This window comes from Oncorhynchus gorbuscha, linkage group LG20 (genome assembly GCF_021184085.1).
Source record: "Oncorhynchus gorbuscha isolate QuinsamMale2020 ecotype Even-year linkage group LG20, OgorEven_v1.0, whole genome shotgun sequence".
Classification (NCBI taxonomy): Eukaryota; Metazoa; Chordata; class Actinopteri; order Salmoniformes; family Salmonidae; genus Oncorhynchus; species Oncorhynchus gorbuscha.
The window spans coordinates 19,501,406-19,526,956 of NC_060192.1; the positions used below are offsets into that span (position 1 = coordinate 19,501,406).

The 25,551-nt window shown below is 43.4% G+C and overlaps 1 protein-coding gene across 2 annotated transcripts; it reads right to left on the reverse strand.

The window, feature by feature from the left end:
* Positions 1-7: 7 nt before the first annotated feature.
* On the reverse strand, positions 8-25,551 carry LOC124006933 (3'-5' RNA helicase YTHDC2). 2 transcript variants are annotated; one of them, XM_046317121.1, is made up of 32 exons: positions 25,412-25,551; positions 24,658-24,829; positions 24,464-24,554; positions 24,058-24,254; positions 23,681-23,883; positions 21,316-21,482; positions 21,119-21,221; positions 17,200-17,356; positions 16,833-16,940; positions 16,577-16,731; positions 14,313-14,448; positions 12,955-13,081; positions 12,788-12,853; positions 12,514-12,692; positions 12,279-12,375; positions 11,825-11,912; positions 11,277-11,357; positions 7,643-7,725; positions 7,406-7,511; positions 7,139-7,258; positions 6,687-6,959; positions 6,387-6,513; positions 5,765-5,973; positions 5,316-5,511; positions 3,610-3,716; positions 3,324-3,443; positions 2,964-3,175; positions 2,218-2,395; positions 1,892-2,098; positions 1,631-1,813; positions 1,152-1,226; positions 8-883 (listed from the first exon to the last, which is right to left on the reverse strand). In XM_046317121.1, the coding sequence occupies exons 2-32, from the start codon at positions 24,821-24,823 to the stop codon at positions 878-880; spliced, it is 4,323 nt and encodes a 1,440-aa protein (XP_046173077.1). In that variant the 5' UTR covers positions 24,824-24,829; positions 25,412-25,551; the 3' UTR covers positions 8-877. The 2 variants fall into 2 exon arrangements, with proteins under 2 accessions (XP_046173077.1, XP_046173076.1); XM_046317120.1 differs by having other exon boundaries at positions 8-1,226.

Below are 25,551 nucleotides of genomic sequence, written 5' to 3' on the forward strand. Positions count from 1 at the left end.
CAGTTTCTTGATAAATTCTTTATATCTATTTCTTACTTAAACAATACAACCATAAAAAAACTCAAACGAATCAATCGTAAAATTTAACCCCTTGCTGAACCAGGGCTAAAATGAACAGAGAAAAAAATATATCCAAAAACTGGATAAAAGTAATTCTTTTTTTCTTTAAATACATTTACAAAAGATCATAAATCCGTTGAAATGAATAAAAACAAACATTTTGGTCATTGACAGAGAAAGACATGACCTCTAGTAAGGTCTCACCAGGCACAGCTTAGCTACAGTACAAGGTTACATTATGGTTGCTCCAGTCTGAGCGACCTTGTGCAGTGACACACAGTCAAACATGTTAACAAATAACATTCAACCATTGTGTGCCATGGAGCGCTACACGCAACTCATGTGCTGTGAGAAGCATTGAAAAAAAAAAAAAAAAAAAAAAAAAAACACAATTCCTCACTGAATGTCCCAATCATCATTACATTTCACTGTAGTCACTGGGAATTAGCGTAGATATCAGTCTCGTCATCAAAGTTATAATTTGCTTTAAAAAACCCACCAGGAAATGAATATTAAAAACAAATAACTTTTCTTGTGAAGTCACTTCATGTTAACACAGCTTTCTACACTTAGATATTCTTGAACATAACATTATAGCATCTGAAAAGGTTAACAACTTCAGAACATGAATCTCAGTAACAAATCTATTTTTTTTTGCCAAATACAAACACATTGGGTAACTGGTTGTGGACCACTGACAAACGTTTGTGTGTGGTGGTGGTTCAAAACACATTTAGGAAATAAAACTAGCCCTCGATCTGTTATAATGACACATAACCAAGTCAAGTGGTGAGGTCCTGAAGGTCAGTGCAATCTCTCATGGCTAAAGAGGGAGGAAATACATGTAATGACCACATTGCCAACTAGTAATGGTATTTAATACAAATAATCAAATGGACATAGCAAAAGAACAGGTCAAGGCTCAGTAAAATAAAACCATAGTTTGGTGCATTGTAAAATGAGAAATGGGACTATCCAAGAGTGAGCAGTTATTTTGTCAGATTTTCTTAAACACTGTGCAAATTCTATTTCTGGAGTCACGTTGTGTGTAACCTGTGGTTATCTGATGATAAAAATTGGTCCTGTTGTACCTCATGTTGCTGTGGTTTCCCTGAGAGTCTCTCCCATAGCTGCAGCAGCTGGCCTCCAGCCTGGGGCTCCAACTCCTACACCAGGAAGCAGAGAGGGAGGAGAAGTGAGGAAGGAGAGTGAAATGTAACTAATTTTGTTTTCATCTCAGTCATAGAAATATATACACCATAGATGGAAATGAGCTATTTAGCAATATATTGGTTGTGCATCCTCCCCGACAAATCTCACTTGATGTCTTGCAGGGCATTTTAGTGGGTGTGTTTTGGCAAGATGGTTTAATGAGTCTTCAACTTTTGAATATTCTTTGTTGACAATATTGTTCTCTGATAGTGGGATCATCTTGAACCCACATCTTAACAGTAGTCTGTGAGGTCATTCTGACCATATTAGCTGTGTAACATATGTTTGTTCATTGGATTATATTGGTCCTAGTCTTTGGAAATGTTGTGCCTGTATTGATGTTAGTCAGGTAACCCACCTGTCCGTCTCTGCTGATCTGCACCTTCTTGTTGTCGTTCCAGGGGTTGAGCAGCTGTTGTGTACACTGGAAGGGCAGGCTCTCCTTCCTGGTCCACTCCACACTGAAGACCCCCCCCAGCCCTGTGGAGCCCCAGTCCTGACAGCGCTCCTGTCCAATGACCGATGTCATCCGTGCATAGCCCTGAGGCATGAAAATTACATGTTACAGCCTGCCATTCTCCATTTACTCTCACTTACACACACACACACACACACACACCTGGAAGTGTCCAGAGCCCTGCACAGAGAAGACCAAGAAGACAAGGCTGCTCTCCAGGAAGGCTCTGTTGAGTTTGAGCTCGTTGCTGGGCGTGGTGGACCAGATGCCTTTCTGCTGGGAGATGTCAATGTTCCTCAGGTTGCTGCTCTTCATGATGAAGTAACGCACCGGTGCAACGCCTGGCCTCGGGGACGGAGACTTGGAGCACTGAGGGAGACATTGAGTTGAGAAACTATGATATATTTAGATTTACACACTGGGATAAAGGACTTTAACCATTGCTGGAGACAAACCTATAGTAATAATGATATTGGTTATTTGTGTACCTTTCCTGATGAGGTGGGTGAGGGGCTGGGACAGGGGCTGGGGAAGCCGAGTGAAGCCGATTCAGGAGACTTGGGGGTGGAGGAGTGGTCGTCTGTGGGGCGCCTGGAGCCCCTGTCCCTGCTGCCATGGGGGGCTTTGGGGTGCAGGAGGGCCGAGGCAGGGGAGAGTCTTGAGGACCTGGAGGAAGAGGGGTGGATGGTCTGAGGGGTTAGAGGAGTGGCCTGGAACTGGACATAGATCAGGTTTACAAAAATGTAATTAACAGGTTGATATAGCCTTCGCTAACCTATAAGGCAGGGGTAGGAAACTAGACTCAGCCACGGGCGGATTCTTGTTGGAGCAGATGGTCGGGAAGCCGGAACATAATTATAATAATTTGTACACTGCAAATTGACTACAACTAAGCCCAAAGAGATTGTTGTTGTACAATCAATAAAAATAACAATCATTTCATACCTAGATCACATTGAGACACGATCGTGTCTAATTTATTCTTGGGAACAGATTTCCTAAATTAAACAACTTCTTTGCGGAACTCCTTGTGATTTCTTTTTATGCCACCCCCCCAAAAGCTATATCTATCTATCTATATACACACATACACACGCACACATCTTGCAGGCCAGTTTTGGTCTGCCTGTTGCCGACCCCTGCTATAAGGCATTGTACTGTAAATACTGAGATAAAACATTTGATCATAGTTGGTCCATTTCCCATACTGACACATCTAAACCCCTCTCCTCACCTGTCTGTCGCTGTGTGTGAGGGGGCGGGAATGAGGGGTTCGTCAGGGAGCTCCGGGATGTCAGGGCTGGCTGTGGGGCCGAGGGTTCTCCTGCTGTTGGCGTTCCTCCAGGAGGAGGTCTGGGGGAGCTCCTCAGAGGACATGGGCCGGGGCCTCTGGCCAATCCCTGTGGGCTGCTGCAGCCCTGCAGTATGATCCTCAGCCCCCAGCACCTGGAGACAGGATGAGGATGGATGGGTCAGTGACAGCTAACAGGCAGGACTACTAACAAAAGGCTTGACAGCTAACAGGCTTACAGGCCCATTTACTGTGGTATTTCCAACATTTCTTTCATAATTTAAGGCAGAGTGTAAAACTGACCGACACCAGGGCCCGTATGGTGGCCTCATCCAGCTGGGACCAGGGCTTGGAGGGAGAGCGGATCCTCCTCAGGAATAAACCGTGCCACTTCTGCCTCAGCTGGAACACCAGACCCACCATCTGACAGACAGAAGGATGGGAGGGAGGGAGGAGAGAGTGGGTTATACAGCTAAGAATATAATGAACACTAAATGCAAACTGCTGTTTAAATGAAATGCCAAGTTGTATTGCTTGAAGGGCACGTTGAGTATATTAGCACTGCAAAATAACCAACCTTGATCCTCACCTCTTTGTCCAGTTTGAAGTTGAGCCACTCATCAATCTTCATCTGAGCCAGGTTGGCTGTGGAGCGATCCTCAATCTCACTGTCACTGCTCTCATTCACCACATCATCTACAGCAGGCACATAGGAGGTTAGGTTGTTGTTTACAGAATACACATCTAGTGACCATACAGGCAGAGAGTGATATCTACAAGTAGGACTGGGCAATATAGCCAAAATATAATATCACTAAATTTCTCATGTTTGAGAGTATTCAGTATTTTATGCTTCTGAACAAAAGTTCTAAATATATTAAAGAGTAGTGCTTGACCCTAGGATGGCAACAAATGGATTCTTAGTGGTTTTAAAGGCTTTCTCCAATGAATATTTTATACACAACCAAACGAGGACAAAACTGACAGAAAAGTAGTCCAATTTGGAGAACTTTCATTTATTTAGCACTGGATGAACCTATCATTATAGACAATATTGTAAAAATCCACTGGTATTCACAATATACTACCCAGCCCTATCTACAAGTCTCTTTGGAGTAGTCATGACACATTGGTTTCCTTACAAGCAGTCTATGGACAGGGTATGACAGCAATCCATGCTTTGGTTTAGTTTCTCTGGCACTGTTTCCACATGCTAATGTTTTTACATTTGTGGCACAAATCCCATTCAAGTCATGGGACCGTTATTAGCATTTCTCACACATGTTCAAATCATCCGAAAGTATCTAAAATTGATTGTAAAGCTAGACAAAGTCACTTATGGATGTTTACAACAGGATGCGTGAAAAATGCTAAAATTGGTCCCCTTACTTAAAACCTCTACGGGATCGGTGTCCCCCCTGCAGGTCTGAGTTAAGTAGGCCATTGTGAATAGCATGAGGTTGTAAGTAACACATTTTTTTCCCCAGAACATAAGACATATCTGATATGGGCAGAAAGATTAACAAGAATTTAAGCTAACTACACTGTCCAATTTACAGTAGCTATTACAGTGAAAGAATGCCATGCTATTGTTTAAGGAGAGTGCACAATTATGAACTTGAAAATGTATTAATAAACCAAATAGGCACATTTGGGCAGTCTTGATACAACATTTTGAACATATATGCAATGGTTCATTGGATTAGTGTAAAACTTTGCACACACTGCTGCCATCTAGTGGCCAAATCTAAATTGCACCTGGGCTGGAATAATAAGTTATGGCCTTTCTCGTATTTCAAAGATGGTACCAAACGCATGTTTTTTTCTTTGTATTGTCTTTTACCAGATCTAATGTGTCATATTATCCTACACTAATTTCACATTTCCACAAACTTCAAAGTGTTTCCATTCAAATGGTATCAAGAATATGCACATCCTTGCTTCGGGTTCTGAGCTACAGGCAGTTAGATTTGGGCATGTCATTTTTTGCAATTAAAAAAAAAGGAGTCAGATCCTTAAGAGGTTTTTGAGATTTGTGCTACAAATGCTAAAACGTTAGCATGTTAAAACAGTGCCAGAGAAACAAAACCAAAGCATGGATTTCTGTCATACCTTGTCCATAGACCGCTTACAGGGTAAGGAAAGCAATATATAATTTTGAAATTTGGATGAACTGTCCCTTTAAGTATATTACAAATACAGGCAAAACTTGAGTAACTAAATTCTTACATTTATTTCAATTAAAATATTATACACAACGTGTAGCAAAGGATGTTTTCAGTTAGATAACACTACCTTTCTGAACAGCAGGTTCTTGTAGGGCTGTGCTGGGCAGTTTGGCACAGCCCCCGAAGATGGCTATGGTTATGGGGGAGACCACAGAGCAGCAGCGGATGCTGGCTATCCTATGGGCTCGCGTCATCTCGTCATAGATCAACCAATCGGTGGGCAGGGACTGGACGGCTGCCACCTGACCATTGGCTGGGGGGATCTACGAGATGAAGGAAGTACAAACATGTTTTTAGTTTGTTGCTTTGAGTCAGGGTTGGTTTGAGTTTATAGGGTTTGAGTATATATGGTTTGGACTAAATGTAAGCGTACAGTAAAACAAAAAAAAGATGAAGATAGGTGCTTCCTATCTTTAAAAAACTGCACTAAACAGGGTTCACTGAAGACTCTTTGCTCCACTAAGAGTTAATTAAGAAGTCAGTCAAGTAGGTGAAGATAGGATGTGTGCTAGCTACCTTCTTGTGGGGCTGTGGCTGGCTGAGGATGGAGGTGGGGTGGAAGCGGACCCTCTTCTCCTTGGCCCCAGACAGAGAACAGCTCTCACGGTCCACATGGATCAGGTTGGGGTACATTCCCGCCACCAGGGCTGCCTTCACCACTGACCAGTTCTCAGAGTTCAGGTTCACGTCACGGATGTCCCCGCCGCCCCGTGCCCGCACAAAGCCTGATGGTGGAATACACAATGGAAAAGATTTTTCTTTCTGAAAAATGTTCTGTGAGGGAGCTGTCCTTCGAGGGAGCCGTGGTGGTGATGTGTGTGAGAGAGTGTAGGGGAGGGGGGAGGTGGGAGGGACAAAGGAAAATTCCACAGGATATGAGTTGCAGTGGTGCTGTGTGTGGGGGTGGGGCACAGGACAGGGTGGGCACCAAGACATGTGGATGACTCACAAGGCTATTCATTTCACAGTTGGAGGTTGTGTGGGCTTCAGTAAAGCATTAGTCTTTATCCAACACCACTTACAGTCAAATTAATACATTCGGTATACAAACAACCTTTGTCCACCATGCTCCACCTGAGCCCTCAGAACCACTGTATTACTGAGAAGGAGAGCATACAACAAGATAGATAAGGCTGACCTATGGCTCGGAGCTGTCCTAGCAGCTGGGTCCTCATCCCTATGATGATCTCCATGGTAGCCTGGGACAGGAAGTTCTTCTCACAGAAGGACCTTTCCCAGCCATCTGTGCGTGCCTTCTGCCAAGCCTACATACAACACAGCAGGTGAGATGTAGTTAGGAACATGTCGCTTGGACAGTGTTTTTTTCATTCAGATTTGTGCAGTCAAATCAAGCTAATAACAACTGAAAAACATTTAGCTCTAAACATCAACAGCAATTTGACAGTTTTTTCATTAAACCCCAAATTCCCCCCGTTACCTGGAAGGCTCGGAGCAGGGCCATATGGTCGCTGAATGTCCCTGCAGTAAAGCGTTTCCGGCACAGCATGGATGCCCTCTTCTGGGAGGCCTGGGAGGGCAGCACAAAGGGGTCGCGATGGGCCAGCGTGCAGGCGATGGTCAAGATGGGGTCTAGGCACTTGAGCACCACGGCACATAACACCATCTTTCCCAGGTGGGGCTCCACAGGCAGGTCAGCCAGGTGGTAGCCCAGCTCCGTCAGGTCCTCCCACGGGTCCATGGCGTCTATGGTCTATGGATGGGTGATCAATTTAATGGTTAGTGTTGTGTTCTATCTATGGTCATTATGTAGAGTCACAGTGCCAAGAACTGATGCCCTCCACCTCCATAACAAAAATAGTCAATGATAAAGGACAGAAGATATAATATTATTCAGGTCATGATTGGTTCAAAACAAAAAATATATTTTACCTTGAGCATCTGCACTGCGTTTTTTACAATGAGGATGGGGGGTGGTTCGGGTGCTTTGGATAGGAATTCAGCGATGGAACAGGTGATTGGGGCCAACAGCTTGGTGTGGAGACAGAGTTCCTGAAAGAGAGAGAGAAATGGGAGGAGTTAACTACCACAATCAACGCTGCCTTATGAGTGTGTGAGGAGTATGCTTGCATGCAAGGGTTTATAATAACTTTATTTGTATAAAGTATGCTTCATACATTCTGCTTGAAGTGTTTGTACCTGCAGGGGCATCCTTAGTAGCTGGGGCACCTGGTACTCCAGCATGTTGTTAAAGCGGAGACGACTGAAGAGGTGGAAGCAGATCCCTGGTCGGCAACGTCCAGCTCTGTCAAACAACACAAGACTCATTCAAGAGGGGGCATAAGACATTATGAGGTTTCATAAGAGATGATACTACCTTATGATATGTCTATAGAGTGCCTCTGTGGTAGGGCTCAGATGTACACTGTGCCTCACCTGCCCTTCCTCTGAAGAGAGCTGGCCTTGGAGATCCACACCATCTTCAGCATGGTTACATGGTTCAGGGCATCAAAGGACTTCTGTGATAGTGAAACAAATCACGTATCAGATTTACTATTCTGTCACGGAGGCGTGCCGTACTCCGCGGTCAGGGAGCGTACTCCGCGGTCAGGGAGCGTACTCCGCGGTCAGGGAGCGTACTCCGCGGTCAGGGAGCGTACTCCGCGGTCAGGGAGCGTACTCCGCGGTCAGGAGCGTACTCCGCGGTCAGGAGCGTACTCCGCGGTCAGGGAGCGTACTCCGCGGTCAGGGAGCGTACTCCGCGGTCAGGGAGGCGTGCCGTACTCCGCCAGGGAGGCGTGACAGACCGCTTGGAGTTTGCCAAAAGGCACCTAAAGGACTGTCAGACTGATGAATCCAAGATTGAACTTTTCTCTGGCACCATGCCGTGGGCATATTTTTCAGTGGCAAGGACTGGGAGACTAGTCAGGATGGAGAGAAAGATTAATGGAGCAAAGTACAGAGAGAGATCATTGATGAAAACCTGCTCCAGAGCGCTCAGGACCTCAGACTGGTGTGAAGGTTCACCTTCCAACAGCACACAGCAAAGACAACGCATGAGTGGTTTCGGGATCTGAATGTCCTTGAGTGGCCCAGCCAGAGCCCGGACTTAAACCCAATCAAAGAGAATGGGAGAAACTCCCCTAATACAGGTGTGCCATTGTATATAAACCACCAGCACACAACAATGAGAGACTGGAGCCTGGAGTCACTTATTGTTGTGCAACATGCCCCAGGTAATCTAATTACAGTATGGAATTCAACTAAAATATTTGCCAGCTAGATTTCTTATAACTATTAAGTTAAACTGTCTAAAATGTGATAAATGCACTGCAGTTGGGCATTTGGTTTGCTAGTTGATACACACTACCCTCTATAGTGCCTTGCGGTCAGAGGCCGAGAAGTTGCCATACCAGGCAGTGATGCAACCCGTCAGGATGCTCTAGATGGTGCAACAGTAGAATCTTTTGAGGATCTGAGGATCCATGCCAAATCTTTTCAGTCTCCTGAATAGGTTTTGTCGTGCCCTCTTCACGACTCTCTTGGTGTGCTTGGACCATGTTAGTTTGTTTTTGATGTGGACGCCAAGGAACTTGAAGCTCTCAACCTGATCCACTAAAGCCCTGTCGATGAGAATGGGGACGTACTCGCGCCTACTTTTCCTGTAGTCCACAATCACCTCTTTTGTCTTGATCACATTGAGAGGCTCTCCCACTACGCTCTCCTCATCAAATGCCATCATCTCTCCCTTCTGCTAAATACTTCTCCCTCTTGGCCCCTCCCGCACCGTGGCTGAGTGACGAATTGCGACCTTACAGAACATGCCTACTGGCACCTCCGGAGGACCTATCATCCTCACTCCCTCCTCTCTACCTTCTGTTCCTCTGTATCCGCTGCTAAAGCCACTTTCTACCACTCAAAATTTTAAGTTTCTGTCTCTAACCCCAGGAAACTCTTTTCAAGTTCTCCTCCCTCGTTATTCCTCCACCCCCTCTCAGTGGACGATTTTGTCAACCACTGTGAAAAGGTTGACGACATTCGCTTAGCCTATTGAGTCCGCTGGCCCCACAGAACTACCCTATGCCTTAACCTCTTTCTCCACTCTCTCTCCAGATTAAATCCGGCAACTAGTGAGGTCAGGCCACCGGACAACCTGCCCGTTTGACCCCATCCCCTCCTCCAGACCATCTCTGGAGACCTTCTCCCATTCCTCATCAACTCATCCCTGACGACTGGCTGCATCCTCTCGGACTTCAAAATGGCCAATCACTAACGCTAACCCTAACCCTCTTCAAGAAAGCAACCCTCGAGGCCTCTAACATCAAACTAGACTCCTTTTTTTTCTCTTTCCAAAACACACTCGCTATCAGAACAATTTTCTTGACCCCAACCAGTCAGGCTTCAAGACGGGTGACTCATCCGAGACTACTCTTCTCTGTGTCATGGAGGCTCTCTGCACTGCCAAAGCTGACTGTCTCTCTTTTCTTCTCATTCTCCTAGATCTATCCGCTGCCTTTGACACAGCGAACCATCCAATCCTCTTCGCCATCCATCTCAGGGCTGGACGTCTAAAGGCTCTGCACACTTTTGGATTGCATCCTACCTAGCAGTCCGCTGCTAACAGGTGACGTGAAGAGGATGTGTCTGCAACACATACTCTCACTACTGGTGTCCCCCAGGGCTCGGTTCTAGGCCCTCTCCTCTTCATACACCAAGTCAATCGGTTCCATCCTGTCCTCACATTGTCTCTCTCCAAGCTCTTCACTTTCCTGGCACTCCAATGGTGGAACCAGCTTCCTTCCCCCTGAAACTAGTACAGCAGAGTCTCTGCCCATCTTCAGAAAATATCTGAAACCATACCTCTTCAAAAGAGCATCTTAAATAATGCCACCCCCCCCTCGCAAAAATGTACTTATTAGGACTGATATGTGGTTGGCCCATCTTAACTTCTTGGATATAGGGGGCGCTCTTTTAACTTTTGGATTAAAAAAACATTCATTTTAAACAAGATATTTTGTCACGAAAAGATGCTCGACTATGCATATAATTGACAGCTTTGGAAAGAAAACACTGACGTTTACAAAACTGCAAAGATAGTCTGTGAGTGCCACACAACTAATGCTACAGGCGAAACCAAGATGAAACTTCAAACAGGAAGTGAGCCAGATTTGAGGCGCTGTGTTCCAATGTCTCCTTATATGGCTGTGAATGCGCCAGGAACGAGCCTAGACTTTCTGTCGTTTCCCCAAGGTGTCTGCAGCATTGTGACGTATTTGTAGGCATATCATTGGAAGATTGACCATAAGAGACTACGTTTACCAGGTGTCCGCCTGGTGTCCTCCGTCGAAATTGGTGCGTAATCTCCAGCTGCATGTATTTTCCCATGTGATTCAGAGGAGAAACCAAACTGCCACGAATGACTTATCATCGAATAGATATGTGAAAAACACCTTGAGGATTGATTCTAAACAACATTTGCCATGTTTCTGTCGATATTATGGAGTTAATTTGGAAAAGAGTTCAGCGTTTTGATGACTGAATTTTCGGGGGGGTTTTCTCAGCCAAACGTGACGAACAAAACGGAGCGATTTCTCCTATACAAATAATATTTTTGGAAAAACTGAACATTTGCTATCTAACTGAGAGTCTCCTCATTGAAAACACCCGAAGTTCTTCAAAGGTAAATTATTTTATTTGAATGCTTTTCTTGTTTTTGTGAAAATGTTGCCTGCTGAATGCTATGCTTAATGCTATGCTAGCTATCAATACTCTTACACAAATTATTGTTTTGCTATGGTTGAAAAGCATATTTTGAAAATCTGAGATGACAGTGTTGTTAACAAAAGGCTAAGCTTGAGAGCCTATATTTATTTCATTTCATTTGCGATTTTCATGAATAGTTAACATTGCGTTATGGTAATGAGCTTGACGCTATAATTACGATCCCGGATATGGGATTGCTCGTCGCGACAGGTTAAGATAGTGCTTTCAACTAAGTCACTCTGGATATGAGTGTCTGCTAAATGACAAATGTCAATGTAAAATGTGTGCAGTAGACTTGTTTTCAAACCTCTTTTACTTTTCCCGCGTCAATGACAAATACGACATCGTTGACAGTGATACTCGTCTCTGCGATGTTAGTGGAGAGAATCTGAGGAAGAGAGGAAAATACTTGATTTCTGAACAAGAAGCTGGGGTTGAATGGTATTTTGGTTTACAGGGGCAATCAGCAGTTGCAACAAAACATTTTGTTTTTTTACATACAAATTGATATTACCATTGACTCTGAGAATATAACTTATAAATGCCTCATGAGCTTAGTTCATGTCTCGTACTCCATCAGAACCCAAAATATAAGCTTGTTTTACTGTGTTTGTAAACAAACACTATATAGCTTCAAAACATGATTAAAACTATAATTTTGATATCATAACTATGAATTTGAGAGTGGTTACATTTCTCTAGCCCCATCCCTCAGCTTTTTACAGAAACAGAGGCGGGGAGTACGCTTTGTTATTGTTTCTACTGCTGACTGTCGCTTTAAGGAACACTTTGGACCCAAGTGGTCAAACTGATCTTTGGTGTGTTAGCCAGCACAGTAGATGTAAAAATACTCACTATTTTCCGGATACCAGCTGGAGTGTTCCTCAGCACTTTCTTCTGATCCGAGGTCTGCATGTTGGAGTGGAGTGTAAAGACCTGGTAGCTATGGAGAAACAACACACAGATCTGAGGTTCTAGATGTGGTTCAAACAGGACAAATAAACAAAAAAAATATCTTCATCATCTCCTCCAAATAATCCATATTTCTTGTATAAATAGGTCTATTTGGCCATTTTTGTAAATTTAGTCAGGTTTACTAATCTGACTTGCAAATGTGTTCGGTGTAAATCAACATTTGGGTTGCATAAGCAGGAACATGGAGTAACAGCATGTAAAAAAAAAAACGAAAAACAGATTGATGTACAGAATAATTTACATAAATAGACAAGAGCTATGTTGAAATACCAATGGCCCAATTATGAACTGTTGAGTGATACATTGCTCTTGCCAGTCATTTAACTGACGGTACCTTTGAGAGTGGTCTGTGAATCTTTTATCGTCGTACAGGATACGGTCCCTCAGACCCACTATCTCATCGTATCCGGGGAGGAAGATCAAAACGGCACCTGACATGGAAAATATTTCAAATAAACTTGTCATTCTATACAAGCAAGGAAAATTGGCACTTACATTTTGTATCAAACATTTTGAAAAGTAAAAGAATACAAGACATCCAGTAGTTACTAGACAAGAGAATCTCTCACCGTCTTCTGAGCTGGTGCAAATGTTGTGTAGCAGGTGCATGATGAGGTCCAGGTCCACCCTCTCATCGTCAAAGCTGTGGTGGTATTCCTTGAGCAGCTCCTGGTCCTCCGGACTCATTTCTGTGGTGGCAGCCTGCACCAGGGACCACTCGTCCAGCTTCCCCGCCTCCAGGGATGAGCTACCAAGGGAATGAGGCTTTCTGTTATCATCCTCCACAAACAATGCCAAGGTTTCCATGTGGTCATTCATAATAATGACAAATGGTGATCTTACAGGTAGGATTCTAGTAGGTCCACCACTTCTGCCTGCTGGAAGTGCTTGGCCCAGTCCAGCGCAGTCCTGAAACAAACCAAATACTGATCAAGATTTCAGACTTAGTAATGGTTTATAGAGTAACTAAAAATAAGATGCATTTATACAGTTATTTAATAAACCCGTACCAGCCATTGGAGGCCTTGATTCTGACGCTGGCTCCCATACTCAAAAGCTGCTCAATCTGACTGAGGAAGCCTCGACCTGCTGCCACCATGAGTGGAGTGGCGCTCGTTTCACTGTGCATGAAGTCCACTGAGGAGCAGAAGGGGAGGAGGACATATCTGGCTGATAACTATTGAAAATATTACTCTCAAAAATATACATTTTTGATAACATTGGTGTCATTATTTTTTACACAAATAAGACACTATATAAACAAAAAGCATATGGACAACCCTTCAAATCATTTGCTGACAGGTGTATAAAATCAAGCACAAAGCAATGAAATCTCCATAGACAAACATTGTCAGTAGAATGTCATTACTAAGGAGCTCAGTGACTTTCAACGTGGCATTGTCATAAGATGCCACTTTTCCAACAAGTCAATTTGTCAAATTAAGTACTGTTATTGCGAAGTGGAAACATCTAGGAGCAACAACGGCTCAGCCGTGAGGTGGTAGGCCTCAAAAACTCACAGAATGGGAACACTTAAAAATGGTTTGTCCTCATTTGCAACACTTACTACTGAGTTCTAAACTGCCTCTGGAAGCAAAGTCAGCATAATAGCTGTTCGTCGGGACATTCATGAAATGGGTTTCCATGGCCAAGCAGCCACACTCAAGCCTAAGATCACCAAGCCCAATGCCAAGAGTTGGCTGGCGTAAAGCTCGCCCGCCATTTGACTCTGGAGCACTGGAAACGTGTTCTCTCGAGTGATGAATCACGCTTCACCAATCTGGGTTTGGCAGATGCCAGGAAAACGCTACCTGCCCTAATGCATAGTGCCAAATGTAAAGTTTGGTGGAGGAATAATGGTCTGGGGCTGTTTTTCATGGTTCGGGCTAGGTTTCTAAGTTCTAATGAAGGGAAATCTTTATGCTACCAGCATACAATGACATTCTTGATGATTAAACTTTGTGGCAACAGTTTGGGAAACAACCTTTCCTGTTTCAGCATGACAATGCCTTTGTGCACAAAGTGAGATCCATACAGAAATGGTTTGTTGAGATTGGTGAGGAAGAACTTGACTGGCCTGCACAGAGCCCTGACCACATTCCCATCGAACTCCTTGGGATGAATTGGAACGCCGACTGTGCCTGACCTCACTAATGCTCATTGCTGAATGGAATTAAGTTCCACAGCAATGTTCCAACCTCTAGTGGAAAGCCTTCCCAGAAGAGTAGAGGCTGTTATAGCAGCAAAATGCCAACGATTTTGGAATGAGATGTTCAACAAGCCGGTGTCCACATACTTTGGTAATGTAGTGTAGATATAAGAATAAACTGTAGCACATAATTAAAGATGTACACAAAACCCAGCTTACCGCTGACGTTCTCACTCAGGATGAGATTGAAGAGCTGGATGAAGGCGTCAGCGTCCTGGTTGAGGAAGATGTCTGAGATGCAGGCATCCATCTCCTTCAGCAGCCACGGGTCCAATGATGCCACATCTTTCTCATTCTGGAACAAGACACCCTGTATCAAACTAATAGCAAACCCAGTGCTACTTTTAGTAAGAACCAGCAAATATACCCTCTGTGACGTTGGTGAAGTAAAGAGTGAATAATCAGAAAATAAGTAGTGGTATCACTTTGATGCATACAGAGTAAATACTGAAAATAACTGAAGCAACTGGGAGAAAATAAAATCATTAAGGATGTAATGATTCACCAATAAACATTTGAACCGGGACCAATGCCGAAGATATGAGTGCGTCGGTCTGCGGGACCCCTAACAAATCCAAAATGTAGCATGCATCGGTCAGGAAATCTATTTAAACGTTACGAATCGCTGGTTCACTAAATTTATTTTCTCAAAATTACTTTCTACCTTCCAAAAATACCTCATCTTTTGTGACAACTGGGTTCTCTCCTTTAGTGTCAAAGCAAGCATGTAATTGTGTTGACAGTCACAAGTAATTTAATAATTTTGAATGCTTGACAACCCGAGGCAATATCAGTTGTGTGCAGCTTTGCACGTTGACCAAGGAGAGGTAGGCTTTGCTGACCGGACCACTTGCGTGCCTGTGCCATTGCGAGCATGTTGATTCTGTCCACCCATACCAGACGTGATCAGGACACCCAGGTTGAAATATCAAAACGAACTCTGAACCAACTATATTAATTTGGGGACAGGTCGTAAAGCATTAAACATGTATGCCAATTTAGCTAGCTAATTTGTCCTGGGATATAAACATCAGGTTGTTATTTTACCTGAAATGCACAAGGTCCTCTACCCCAACAATTAATCCACAGATAAAAGGGTGAAAGTTTGTTTCTAGTAATGTCCTCCTTGAGACTTCTTATTCTTCTTTGAACTTTACATGGCGATTGGCAACCAACTTTAAAGAGCATTAACACTACCAACTGAACTGGAGTGTGGACCTCAGTTCATCTTTCAAATCACCCACGTGGGTATATGCTCCTAAACACCAATGAGGAGATCGGAGAGGCGGGTCTTGCAGCACCTGGCTACACAGACGCTCGTTGATGCGAGTGAGCAGTGTGGGTGCAATGATTGAATAACATATGTACATTTATTTTGCAACACTTGCGCACGCGACACGAGCAGCATGTTACTCCTTATCTGGCACATCTGCGAGTCACCTTGGTAAAATGGCTTGCGCAATATTATGCTTTAGTTGAATGACAAAGAATGTCATTTTCTAGGTTATTTTTAGCAGATGTGCTATACATTTTATCTGGCTATACATGATCAGGGCTTACATTCACATTTATTTTGATTGTTCAGGTTAACCATCAGTAATAGTATGTTTGTAGTTTTATTTGAAATCTTCAATACAGTCATTTTTAGATATACAAGGTAAAGTTGATCATTTCATAACAAGGACAAGAAGAAAGGATAAGTGAAACTCATGGCTAGAAGGGATACAACTTTAGTCAAATGAAATATTAAAAGTACGCTTTTGCTAACCTTAACATAATTATCCTAACCTGCTGCGTATGTTCTCCTAACCCGCAAAGAAAAGTCAAATTTGACGTAAGATGTATCACATCTAGCCAAAACGAGGTTATTCCTGAGTTGTCAAAACCCCTCAAACTCAACTCTGGATCTCAAAGCTTCAACTTGGACAATAGACAGCTGTACTGTGTGCTTTACATTTACATTTACATTTAAGTCATTTAGAAGACGCTCTTATCCAGAGCGACTTACAAATTGGCTTTAAAGCTAACACAATTGTCATTAAGCTTAACTTTTCCTTCACACTATATATTTATATTCATTGGCTATCTCATAGCTTTTTAAAGCTAAATATTGATACATTAGTAGCTCTAACACTTTTAAATCAGAAAGCTCAGAAAGACCCAAGCTCAGAGGCCCAAGCTCAGAGAGGTGCAGCGCATGAGGTCCATTCAGCAGCAGATTTTACATTTAGAATGGAAAATGAATGCGTTTATGGAACAAATGTTAGTGCATTGTAACACACGGACTTAAATGTATTGTTCCTGTATCGTATCAGAGCCCACGTATCTAGATACGCATCGAATTGTCTTAAAGGGAAAGACACACATCCCTAGAAAACATGGATATTGACAAATGAGAATGGCCCATATCCACTTGTTCTCACCAGCTGGGTGAAAACACTGTCCCCTCCATCGTCCAGCAGGTCGTTCTCCTGAAGGACACAGGAGGCCGAGGTGGTCTTCTCCCTCTGGGGCTCCTGGCGGGAGCCACCCTCACGCACCTTACACCACTCTGTCAAAGACATCTGTTGCTTTTCCTCTGCCAGGGACGACACACACATACACTCATTCATTCTGGGAGACACTGGACATCAAAGTGGAAATCAAAGAAACAATGAATGACCAATGGTTGGTAGTTACCCCTCTGGATCTCCTTTTTGTATTTCCTCATGTCTTTGTTTGAATAGCCTGTTGTCCTCAAGATGTCTTCCAGGAAAAGTTGCTTCACCTCAAATGGTCTTCCTTTGACTAGAGAAAAGCATACATTCATAATTTCTCATTTTGATTCATTTCACTTAACAAATCAGTGCTGGCAGGACCAGTCAAGACAAGCACTTAGCCCCTTCCATACAGAGGTCTTCCCCTGCAATTACCTGGCTTTTGCAGATAATGGTTTCAATGGTGAATCCCCGTCCCAATTTCAAATGAATAGATTAAGTGATTCTGTAGTGATTTCTGCACTCTAGTCTCTGTAGGTGGTCTATCCAAACACATTGAGATGACTTACTGTGGATGACAGGACAGGAGCCAAAGTAGCGGAGGAACAGCTCCACGTCCAGGGCAGCACTGGACAGGATGAGCTTCAGATTAGGCATCGTCTGGAGCATGTCCCTCATCTTGGTCAGCAGGAAGTCACTCAGACCATCCCGCTCGTGAACCTCATCCTGATTGGATAAGAGGTTGGAAGTACAGGCAACAGGATTCAGTCATTGACATGATTTCACACACCAGACCCAGAGATTTTTATAACTAACCCAAGATTGACCACCACCTGTCGTTTCCAATGGGAGAAAATTAATCAGTGGGTAGAACAAGTAAGGAAGTGGACAGAGCCAAGCACAAACTAGCGAGATCTTATTAGCGTGTTCTAGCATGCGTTTTAATATTTCTGTTAGTGAATACCTACTCTGTAAAGTGCGTGTGTGCAAAAGCTAAATTCACCCTTTGACTCTTAAACAATATAATTTTTTGAAACTTTGGCAAAGAGTAAAGTCTACAAAACTTAGTCCATTCTGTTCATAACAGATTTTAGTTTTGGGAACAAAAATCTATATTGGAGATCAAAATGTTTCATTGATGACAAAATTTGCTTAATGTCGGCCAAAATCCATCTCGCTCCATCTTCTCACCCTGGACTTCCTCATCACCATATTTGGTGGTGAGAGGAAATGCCAACCAGATGCTTCAGATTTATACATCCGGTGAAACATCTGGCTCAATGTTTTATCTGTGGCAGACCTGACAACTTTGAATAATTTTTATGAGTACCACTTCAGCACAGCGGTGTGCGTGTTACACCCACACTGCTAAAATCGTAGTAATTTTTTTTGTGTGCCTAATAATGATGTTGGCAGAAGACTGCCTTAGTAGGAATGGTAGGAATGGTAAGCTATAGACTGTTATGGGTACTTGGTACTACAAGACCCTGGTAATTGTCTACAGTGCAGCAAGAGGTACTGCCCCTCCCTACCTTCAGGTTATGCTCAAAAACTACAGCCCAACCTGAGTACTCTGTTCTGCCACCTCTGGTTTCTTGGCCCTCCTACCCCTTTGGGAATGCAGCTCCCGTTCAGCCCAGTCCAAGCTCTTCTCTACCCTGGCATCCCAATGGTGGAACCAGCTTCCACCTGAAGCTAGGAGAGCAGAGTCCCTGCCCATCTTCTGAAACCCCACCTCTTCAAAGAGTATGTTAAATAATCCCAGAGCACTCAGACCAAATAAATTGTCTTTCGTGAACAAACAATCACACTTGACTTTCTTTCCCCCCCCTTACTAGCTCCGAATTTACTGATAGCTACTTTGAGGGAAAATGTACTTACTACGACAGGTGGTTGTCCCACCTATCCATTTTAAGATTAATGCACTAACTGTAAGTCACTCTGGATAAGAGTATCTGCTAAATGACTCAAATGTAAATGTAACTGGCTGACCTCAGTAGCCAACTAGAAATATGTTTAAATTTACAATCAGGGCTATCCTTAGGATTTTCTGATAAGGTGGTGTTGATGTAGGACTATGGTTGGTAGGGGGGAGGTAATTTAATTTCAGTCATTTCATCCCTCAGGAAGTTGAAGCATTTTGTATTTTTGAAAAACCTGTAACTGCAATTGTAGCCAACACAGAAGTCTTGTGCCTTATCCTAAAGGATATTGAGGTGGTCTGTAATGATTATAGTTTCAAGTTTTAGTGTCACTTGCACAAATACAGTGAAATGCCTTTCCTACAAGCTCTTAAATTCTATTTAATAGGTGTCTTTATGTGGATAGAAAATGTAAACAGGCTTAATTTTGCTTGGGGAGAAAATGCTTAATTCAATTATGGGATGCAATGTAGTAGTCTTGCTTACTGTAGGATATTTGAAATATGAAACAACTGGACTAGGCCTATATGAGCTTGTTTCAGATCTCCATTCCTGACCTCATCCATTTAGTCGGGTTTGACTACTCGGCTACCATTCATTCAGCATGCCTTGTCATTGGTAAACTGACTACTATCACATCATTAGCAGCCTACTGTTGACAGACAGCTATATGAGATTTATTAACATAGACTGTTAACGATTAGTATGGCTAACATAACTCTGTGAAGGATGGTATTAGCGGAATAGCTCTGTCTGCCATGTCAGTTTCCATCCACATAGCGAAGTGCCCTGAACTACCGCAACACAACAAATGTTACCTTGCTCGTCAATGTGCGTGCGCCTACTACGGTTGTGGAGCTCAAAGGATGTGCGGGCAAGAAAGTGTCCTCACTTAATTTACTAAACACTGTAGCTAACTACCTTCAACGAAATGTGCTTGACTAACACTGAAAAGGGGTGGGAAAAAAATGGAGAACGAACTGTTTGCAGATGCATCAACAGACAAAGAGAGCTGCCATCCAGGTCCAGGGAGGAAAATAAACTCAGGAAAAAAAGAAACGTCCCCTTTTCAGTCTTTCAAAGATAATTCATAAAAATCCAAATACTTCAGATCTTCATTGTAAAGCGTTTAAACACTGTTTCCCCATTCCTGGTCAATGAAACCTAAACAATTAATGAACATGCACCTGTGGATGGGTCGTTAAGACACTAACAGCTTACAGACAGTAGGCAATTAAGGTCACAGTTATGAAAACTTAGGACAATAAAGAGGCCTTTCTACTGACTCTGAAAAACACCAAAAGAAAGATGCCCAGGGTCCCTGCTCATCTGCGTGAACGTGTCTTAGGCATGCTGCAAGGAGGCATGAGGACTGCAGATGTGGCCAGGGCAATAAATTGCAATGTCCGTACTGTGAGATGCCTAAGACAGCGCTACAGGGAGACAGGACGGACAGCTGATCGTCCTCACATTGGCAGACCACGTGTAACAACACCTGCACAGGATCGGTACATCCTAACATCACACCTGCGGGACAGGTACAGGATGGCAACAATCACCCGAGTTACACCAGGAACGCACAATCCCTCCATCAGTGCTCAGACTGTCCGCAATAGGCTGATAGAAGCTGGACTGAGGGCTTGTAGGCCTGTTGTAAGGCAAGACCTCACCAGACATCACCGGCAACAACGTCACCTATGGGCACAAACCCACTGTCGCTGGACCAGACATGACTGGCAAAAAGTGCTCTCCACTGACGAGTCGCGGTTGTCTCACCAGGGGTGATGGCCCGATTCACGTTTATCGTCGAAGGAATGAGCGTTACACCGAGGCCTATACTCTGGAACGGGATCGATTTGGAGGTGGAGGGTCCGGCATGGTCTGGGGCGGTGTGTCACAGCATCATCGGACTGAGCTTGTCATTGCAGGCAATCTCAACGCTGTGCGTTACAGGGAAGATATCCTCCTCCCTCATGTTGTACCCTTCCTGCAGGCTCATCCTGACATAACCCTCCAGCATGACAATGCCACCAGCCATACTGCTTGTTCTGTGCATGATTTCCTGGAAGACAGGAATGTCAGTGTTCTAAAATGGCCAGCGAAGAGCCCGGATCTCAATCCCATTGAGCACTTCTGGGACCTGCTGGATTGGAGGGTGAGGGCTAGGGCCATTCCCCATAGAAATGCCCGGGCCCCTGCAGGTGCCTTGGTGGAAGAGGGGAGTAACATCTCACAGTAAGAACTGGCAAATCTGGTGCAGTCTATGAGGAAGAGATGCACTGCAGTACTTAATGCAGCTGGAGGCCACGCCAGATACTGACTGTTACTTTTGATTTTGACCCCCTTTTGTTCAGGGACACATTATTCCATTTCTGTTTCTGGGCCAGAGCGGAGAGCTAGAGATTTTTTCTCCTTGGCCAAGTCATCTGATAGGCTCAGAACCGGTTGTGTCAAAAAACATCAATGTGCCAACTGGGTAGTCTTTCATGCCAGTGTACTTTGACCTCAAATTGCGTGCATGCATACAGTAAAGGCAGTGAACGATAACAAAAGGGCTTGTACTAACCACAATGACGTGAGTAACAGTGGACATTGTGGTGTCTCCGGCCATCAGTGTTCTCAGCAGGACTCCGCTTGTGCAGAAGGTCAGCAGCGTCTTAGGAGAAACTCTAAAGGGTCAACCAGAGTCATTAATTTCCTCACAGTAACTCAGCCAAAGCAAACAGAGACAGTGCCTCCCTCACTCCATCTCTTTGCTCCTACCTGCTCTCCAGGCGGATCTGGTAGCCAATGGTCTGACCGATGCTCTCTCCTCTCTCCGCAGCAACCCGCTCTGCCACAGCGATGGCTGCCAGACGCCGTGGCTGTGTGCAGAAGATCCGACAGGGGATCCCATTTCGGCTGCAGTCGTCCAGGAGGAACTGTGGGATCTGGAATGGCAAAACACTTCCCATTTAGTTTCTAGATGATCAGGAACTCTATTTACAAATGTAATACCTTACCATACCAATGCAATGCCTTTGTAGGCTATACAGTGCCTTCAGAAAGGAGGGTTTGGCTGACAGGGATGTCCTTGTCCCATCGCACACTAGTGATTCGTGTGGCGGGCCGGGCGCAGTGCACGCTGACACGGTCGCTAGGTGTACAGTGTTTCCTCCGACACATTGGTGCGGCTGGCTTCCGGGTTAAGTGGGCATTGTTTCAAGGAGCAGTGTGGCTAGGATGGGTTGTGTTTCGGAGGACTCGCGGTTCTCGACCTTCGCCTCTCCCGAGTCCGTATGGGAGTTGCAGCGATGGGACAAGACCATAACTACCAATTGGATACCACGAAATTGGGAAAAGGTAAAAAAAAAAAAATACATAACTACTTTTTTATTTTTAATATTACACTTTGTATGGTGTATCAATACACCCAATCACCACATAGATACAGGCATCCTTCCTAAGAAAACCGCTCAGGGACTTCACTATGAGGCCAATGGTGACATTAAAACAGTTACAGTTTAATGGCTGTGATAGGAGAAAACTGAGAACAGAACAACAACATTATAGGTACTCCACAATGCAAACCTAAATGATTGAGTGAAAAGAAGGAAGCCTGTACAGATGACAAATAAATATATATAATATAAATATACACTGGAGTTGCTTACGAAGATGACATTGAATGCTTGAAAATCTCTGACAAGACTTAAATGTCTGTCTAGCAATGATGAGCAACCAACTTGACAGAGTATGAAGAATTTTTTAAATAATAAAATGTGCAAATATTGTACAAACCAGACTTACCCATTAAGACTCACAGCTGTAATTGCTGTGAAAGGTGGTTCTAACATGTATTGACTCAGGGTGTGCCCATTATTCTTTTGAAAATTCTTCAAGCTCTGTCAAATTAGTTGTTGATCATTGCTAGACAACCATTTTCAGGTCTTGCCATATATATTTAAGTCAAAACTCAGCCACTCAGGAACATTCACAAACTTCTTGATAAGCAACACCAGTGTAGATTAGGCCTTGTGTTTTAGGTTATTGTTCTTTTGTAAGGTGAATTTATCTTACAGTGTCTGGTGGAAAGTAGACTGAACCAGGTTTTCCTCTAAGATTTTGCCTCCATTCTGTTGATTTTTTATCCTGAAAACCTCCCCAGTCCTTAACGATTACAAGCATACCCATAACATGATACAGGAACGACTATGCTTGAAAATATATTGAGTGGTACTCAGCAATGTGTTGTATTGGATTTGCCCCAAATATAACACATTGTATTCAGGACAAAAAGTGAACTACTTTGTCAAATCTTTTTGCTGTATTACTTTAGTGCCTTTTTGCAAACAGGATGCATGTTTTTGAATATTTTTTATTCTGTTCAGGCTTCCTTCGGTCTCAATTAGGTTAGTATTGGGAAGTAACTATAATTTCCTCCGTTTTTTCCTTTCACAGCGTTTAAACTCAGTAAATGTTTTAAAGACATTATTGGCCTCATGGTGAAATCCCTGAGTGGCTTCCTTCCTCTCCGGCAATTGTGTTAAGGACGCCTGTATCTTTGTAGTGACCGGGTGTATTGATACACCATCCAAAGTGTAATTAATAACTTCACCATGATCAAAAGGACATTTAATGTCAGTTATATATTTTTTTACCCATCTTCCAATAGGTGCCCTTCTTTGCGAGGCACCCTAAAACCTTGGTCTTTGAGGTTGAATCGGTTTGAATTTCACTGCGCAACTGAGGGACCTTACAGATAATTGTATGTGTGGGGTACAGAGATGAGGTAGTCATTAAAAATCATGTTAAACACTATTATTGCACACAGATTGAGTTCATGCAACTGATGGTGACTTATAACACACATTTTTACTCCTGAACAAATTTGTGTTTACCATAACAAAGAGTTTGAATACTTATTGACTAAAGACATTTCAGCTTTTCATTTGTTATTAATTTGTTTTAAAAAATTAAAATCTAAACATAATTCCACTTTAACATTATGGGGTACTGTGTGGAGGCCAGAGACACAAAATCTAAATCAATTTTAAATTCAGACAACAAAATGTTGAAAAAGTCAAGTGACGCGAATTCTTTATGGCACTTTATGTGGACAGTGATGTAAAATGTTTCTCCCCCTCACCTGTGTAGTTTTCCCCGAGCCGGTCTCCCCCACCACTAGGACAACACGGTTGTCTTTGATGACCTGGACGATCTCCTCCTGGCGCTCGTACACAGGAAGTGAGCTACGGAAGAAGTCCAGTTCAGATGGGCCCCTCTTCTGGGGCACCTGGGGAATGCCGTTGTTGAGCCGCCCACTGGTCCGGTTCTTGTCACGGCTGCTCTCTGGTGGAGAAAAAAAAGAGGGGCAGAGGAATGTTAAAACTTTGAATTGTCAACACATTTTAACAGATAGATAATTTATTCATTCATCAGTACATTGTTATTAAAAACAAAGGTTGACAAGGACTCCCATTGACATCAATGTATTATTAACCCTGAAATATAACTGCCACTCACCAGCCTCAATGGCCACAGACAAGCCCCTCTCAGTGCGAGGCAGTAGGTCTGTGCGCTCCTTGTTGGTGATGGGGAACCGCTGCAGCAGGCTCCGCACAGCGTGCTTGGAATTGTGGGAAAGGTTGAAAGTCATGATGGACTGGGCCGTCTCCGAGCCATCCTTCTTTCTGATAGTGAGGGTCCGGCTTGATCCTTTTCTGAAAATGAATGAAATAAGGATGTTAGACTTGAAGCACAGCACACTTTAGTAAATCTGATGGATGCTTTTAGGGAGTTACATTTCCAGTACAATATTGAGGAGGGATACACAAATGTTTCTATTCAAGTACTGCTTTTAAAACAGGAGTATCCAAGGTTGACCTAAGACTACGGGCTCTGACACCTGATGTCAAGTTGTATTGCTTACCCTCTGCTTTTAGAGATATATCCAAGGGACTGTGCAAAGCGATGGATGAAGGCTCTCTCAGTACTAGACAGGGAGGAAGGAAACTCCATTTCTGTAAAATCAAAAGAACTAATGTAGTATACTACATCACATAATCCAAATGTCTCCATGAATCACCACTTCATCACATGAGTAGAATTAACATTTTATGTTACCTTTTTGCTCACTGTACTGAAACCTCTCAAGGGAGATGTTCACAGCAATCTTAACTTCTTCGTCGATGCGTATGTCTTTCAGCCCTTTGCCCCTGGGCCCCCCACCACCAGAGTGTTTTGATTTGGCCATGGCAGGTTTGGGTGAGGCATTACTAGGACGTGACATGATGCACTGTAGAACAAGTGTTAATAAGATGTAGCTAGTTAATAAGCAACCAACCTGCAATCTCCCTAGATGACGGTCACATTTTAGTTACTTGGACTAGCTAACTAGAGACAAAAGGGTTGAGCTACCATGCAAGTGGCCAGATGCTGACAAATATTCACTGTTAACTACTTCTGACTGACTCTCCTCTACCCAACGTTAGTTAGTCATAAACTCGGACATAACTTAAGTTAGCTAGCCATAGCTTTCACCAGAGGCTGAGCTTCTGTGACTGACAGTGTGAGCCATACATTACTTTTAGCAAATCGTTGAGTAAAAATCGAACTAATGACGTGTTGATTTTGTTAGCCACCTTAGCAAACTCGTTAGTAACTCAGAAAGATAGCGAGCTAGCTATTAAAAATTAATGTTAGCTAACCCAGTAACGTTACTGGTAGCTAGCTATCGTTAGCCAGGTTGCTAGCTAGCTAGCGGAATTAAGCTAGCTAACGTGTCATTGAACTTTATCCATCGTTGAGTTAATTATACATGCATGTCATAGATACAATGTTTCACATACAGCTAGGTAACGTTTTAACTAGCTAATACCGATGTCAGATAACCCTCGTGCGCCTCTGTTCGTCTAATCCAGCAGTTTGTAAACGCTGACCGACTTCATGAGATTCAGATAAATCACCACTAGAGGTGCATGATCAGAGATACTTCAGAAGAGATGGAAAACAACATTG

Coding starts and splice junctions, on each gene's coding strand:
- LOC124006933 (XM_046317120.1), bottom strand. CDS start 24,823: ATGTCACGTCCTAGTAATGCCTCACCCAAACCTGCCATGGCCAAATCA. Junction 21,483..23,680: donor GCTCGGGGAAAACTACACAG/GTGAGGGGGAGA, acceptor TTGCCATTCCAG/ATCCCACAGTTCCTCCTGGA. Junction 16,941..17,199: donor CTCCTGTCCTGTCATCCACA/GTAAGTCATCTC, acceptor GCTTTTCTCTAG/TCAAAGGAAGACCATTTGAG.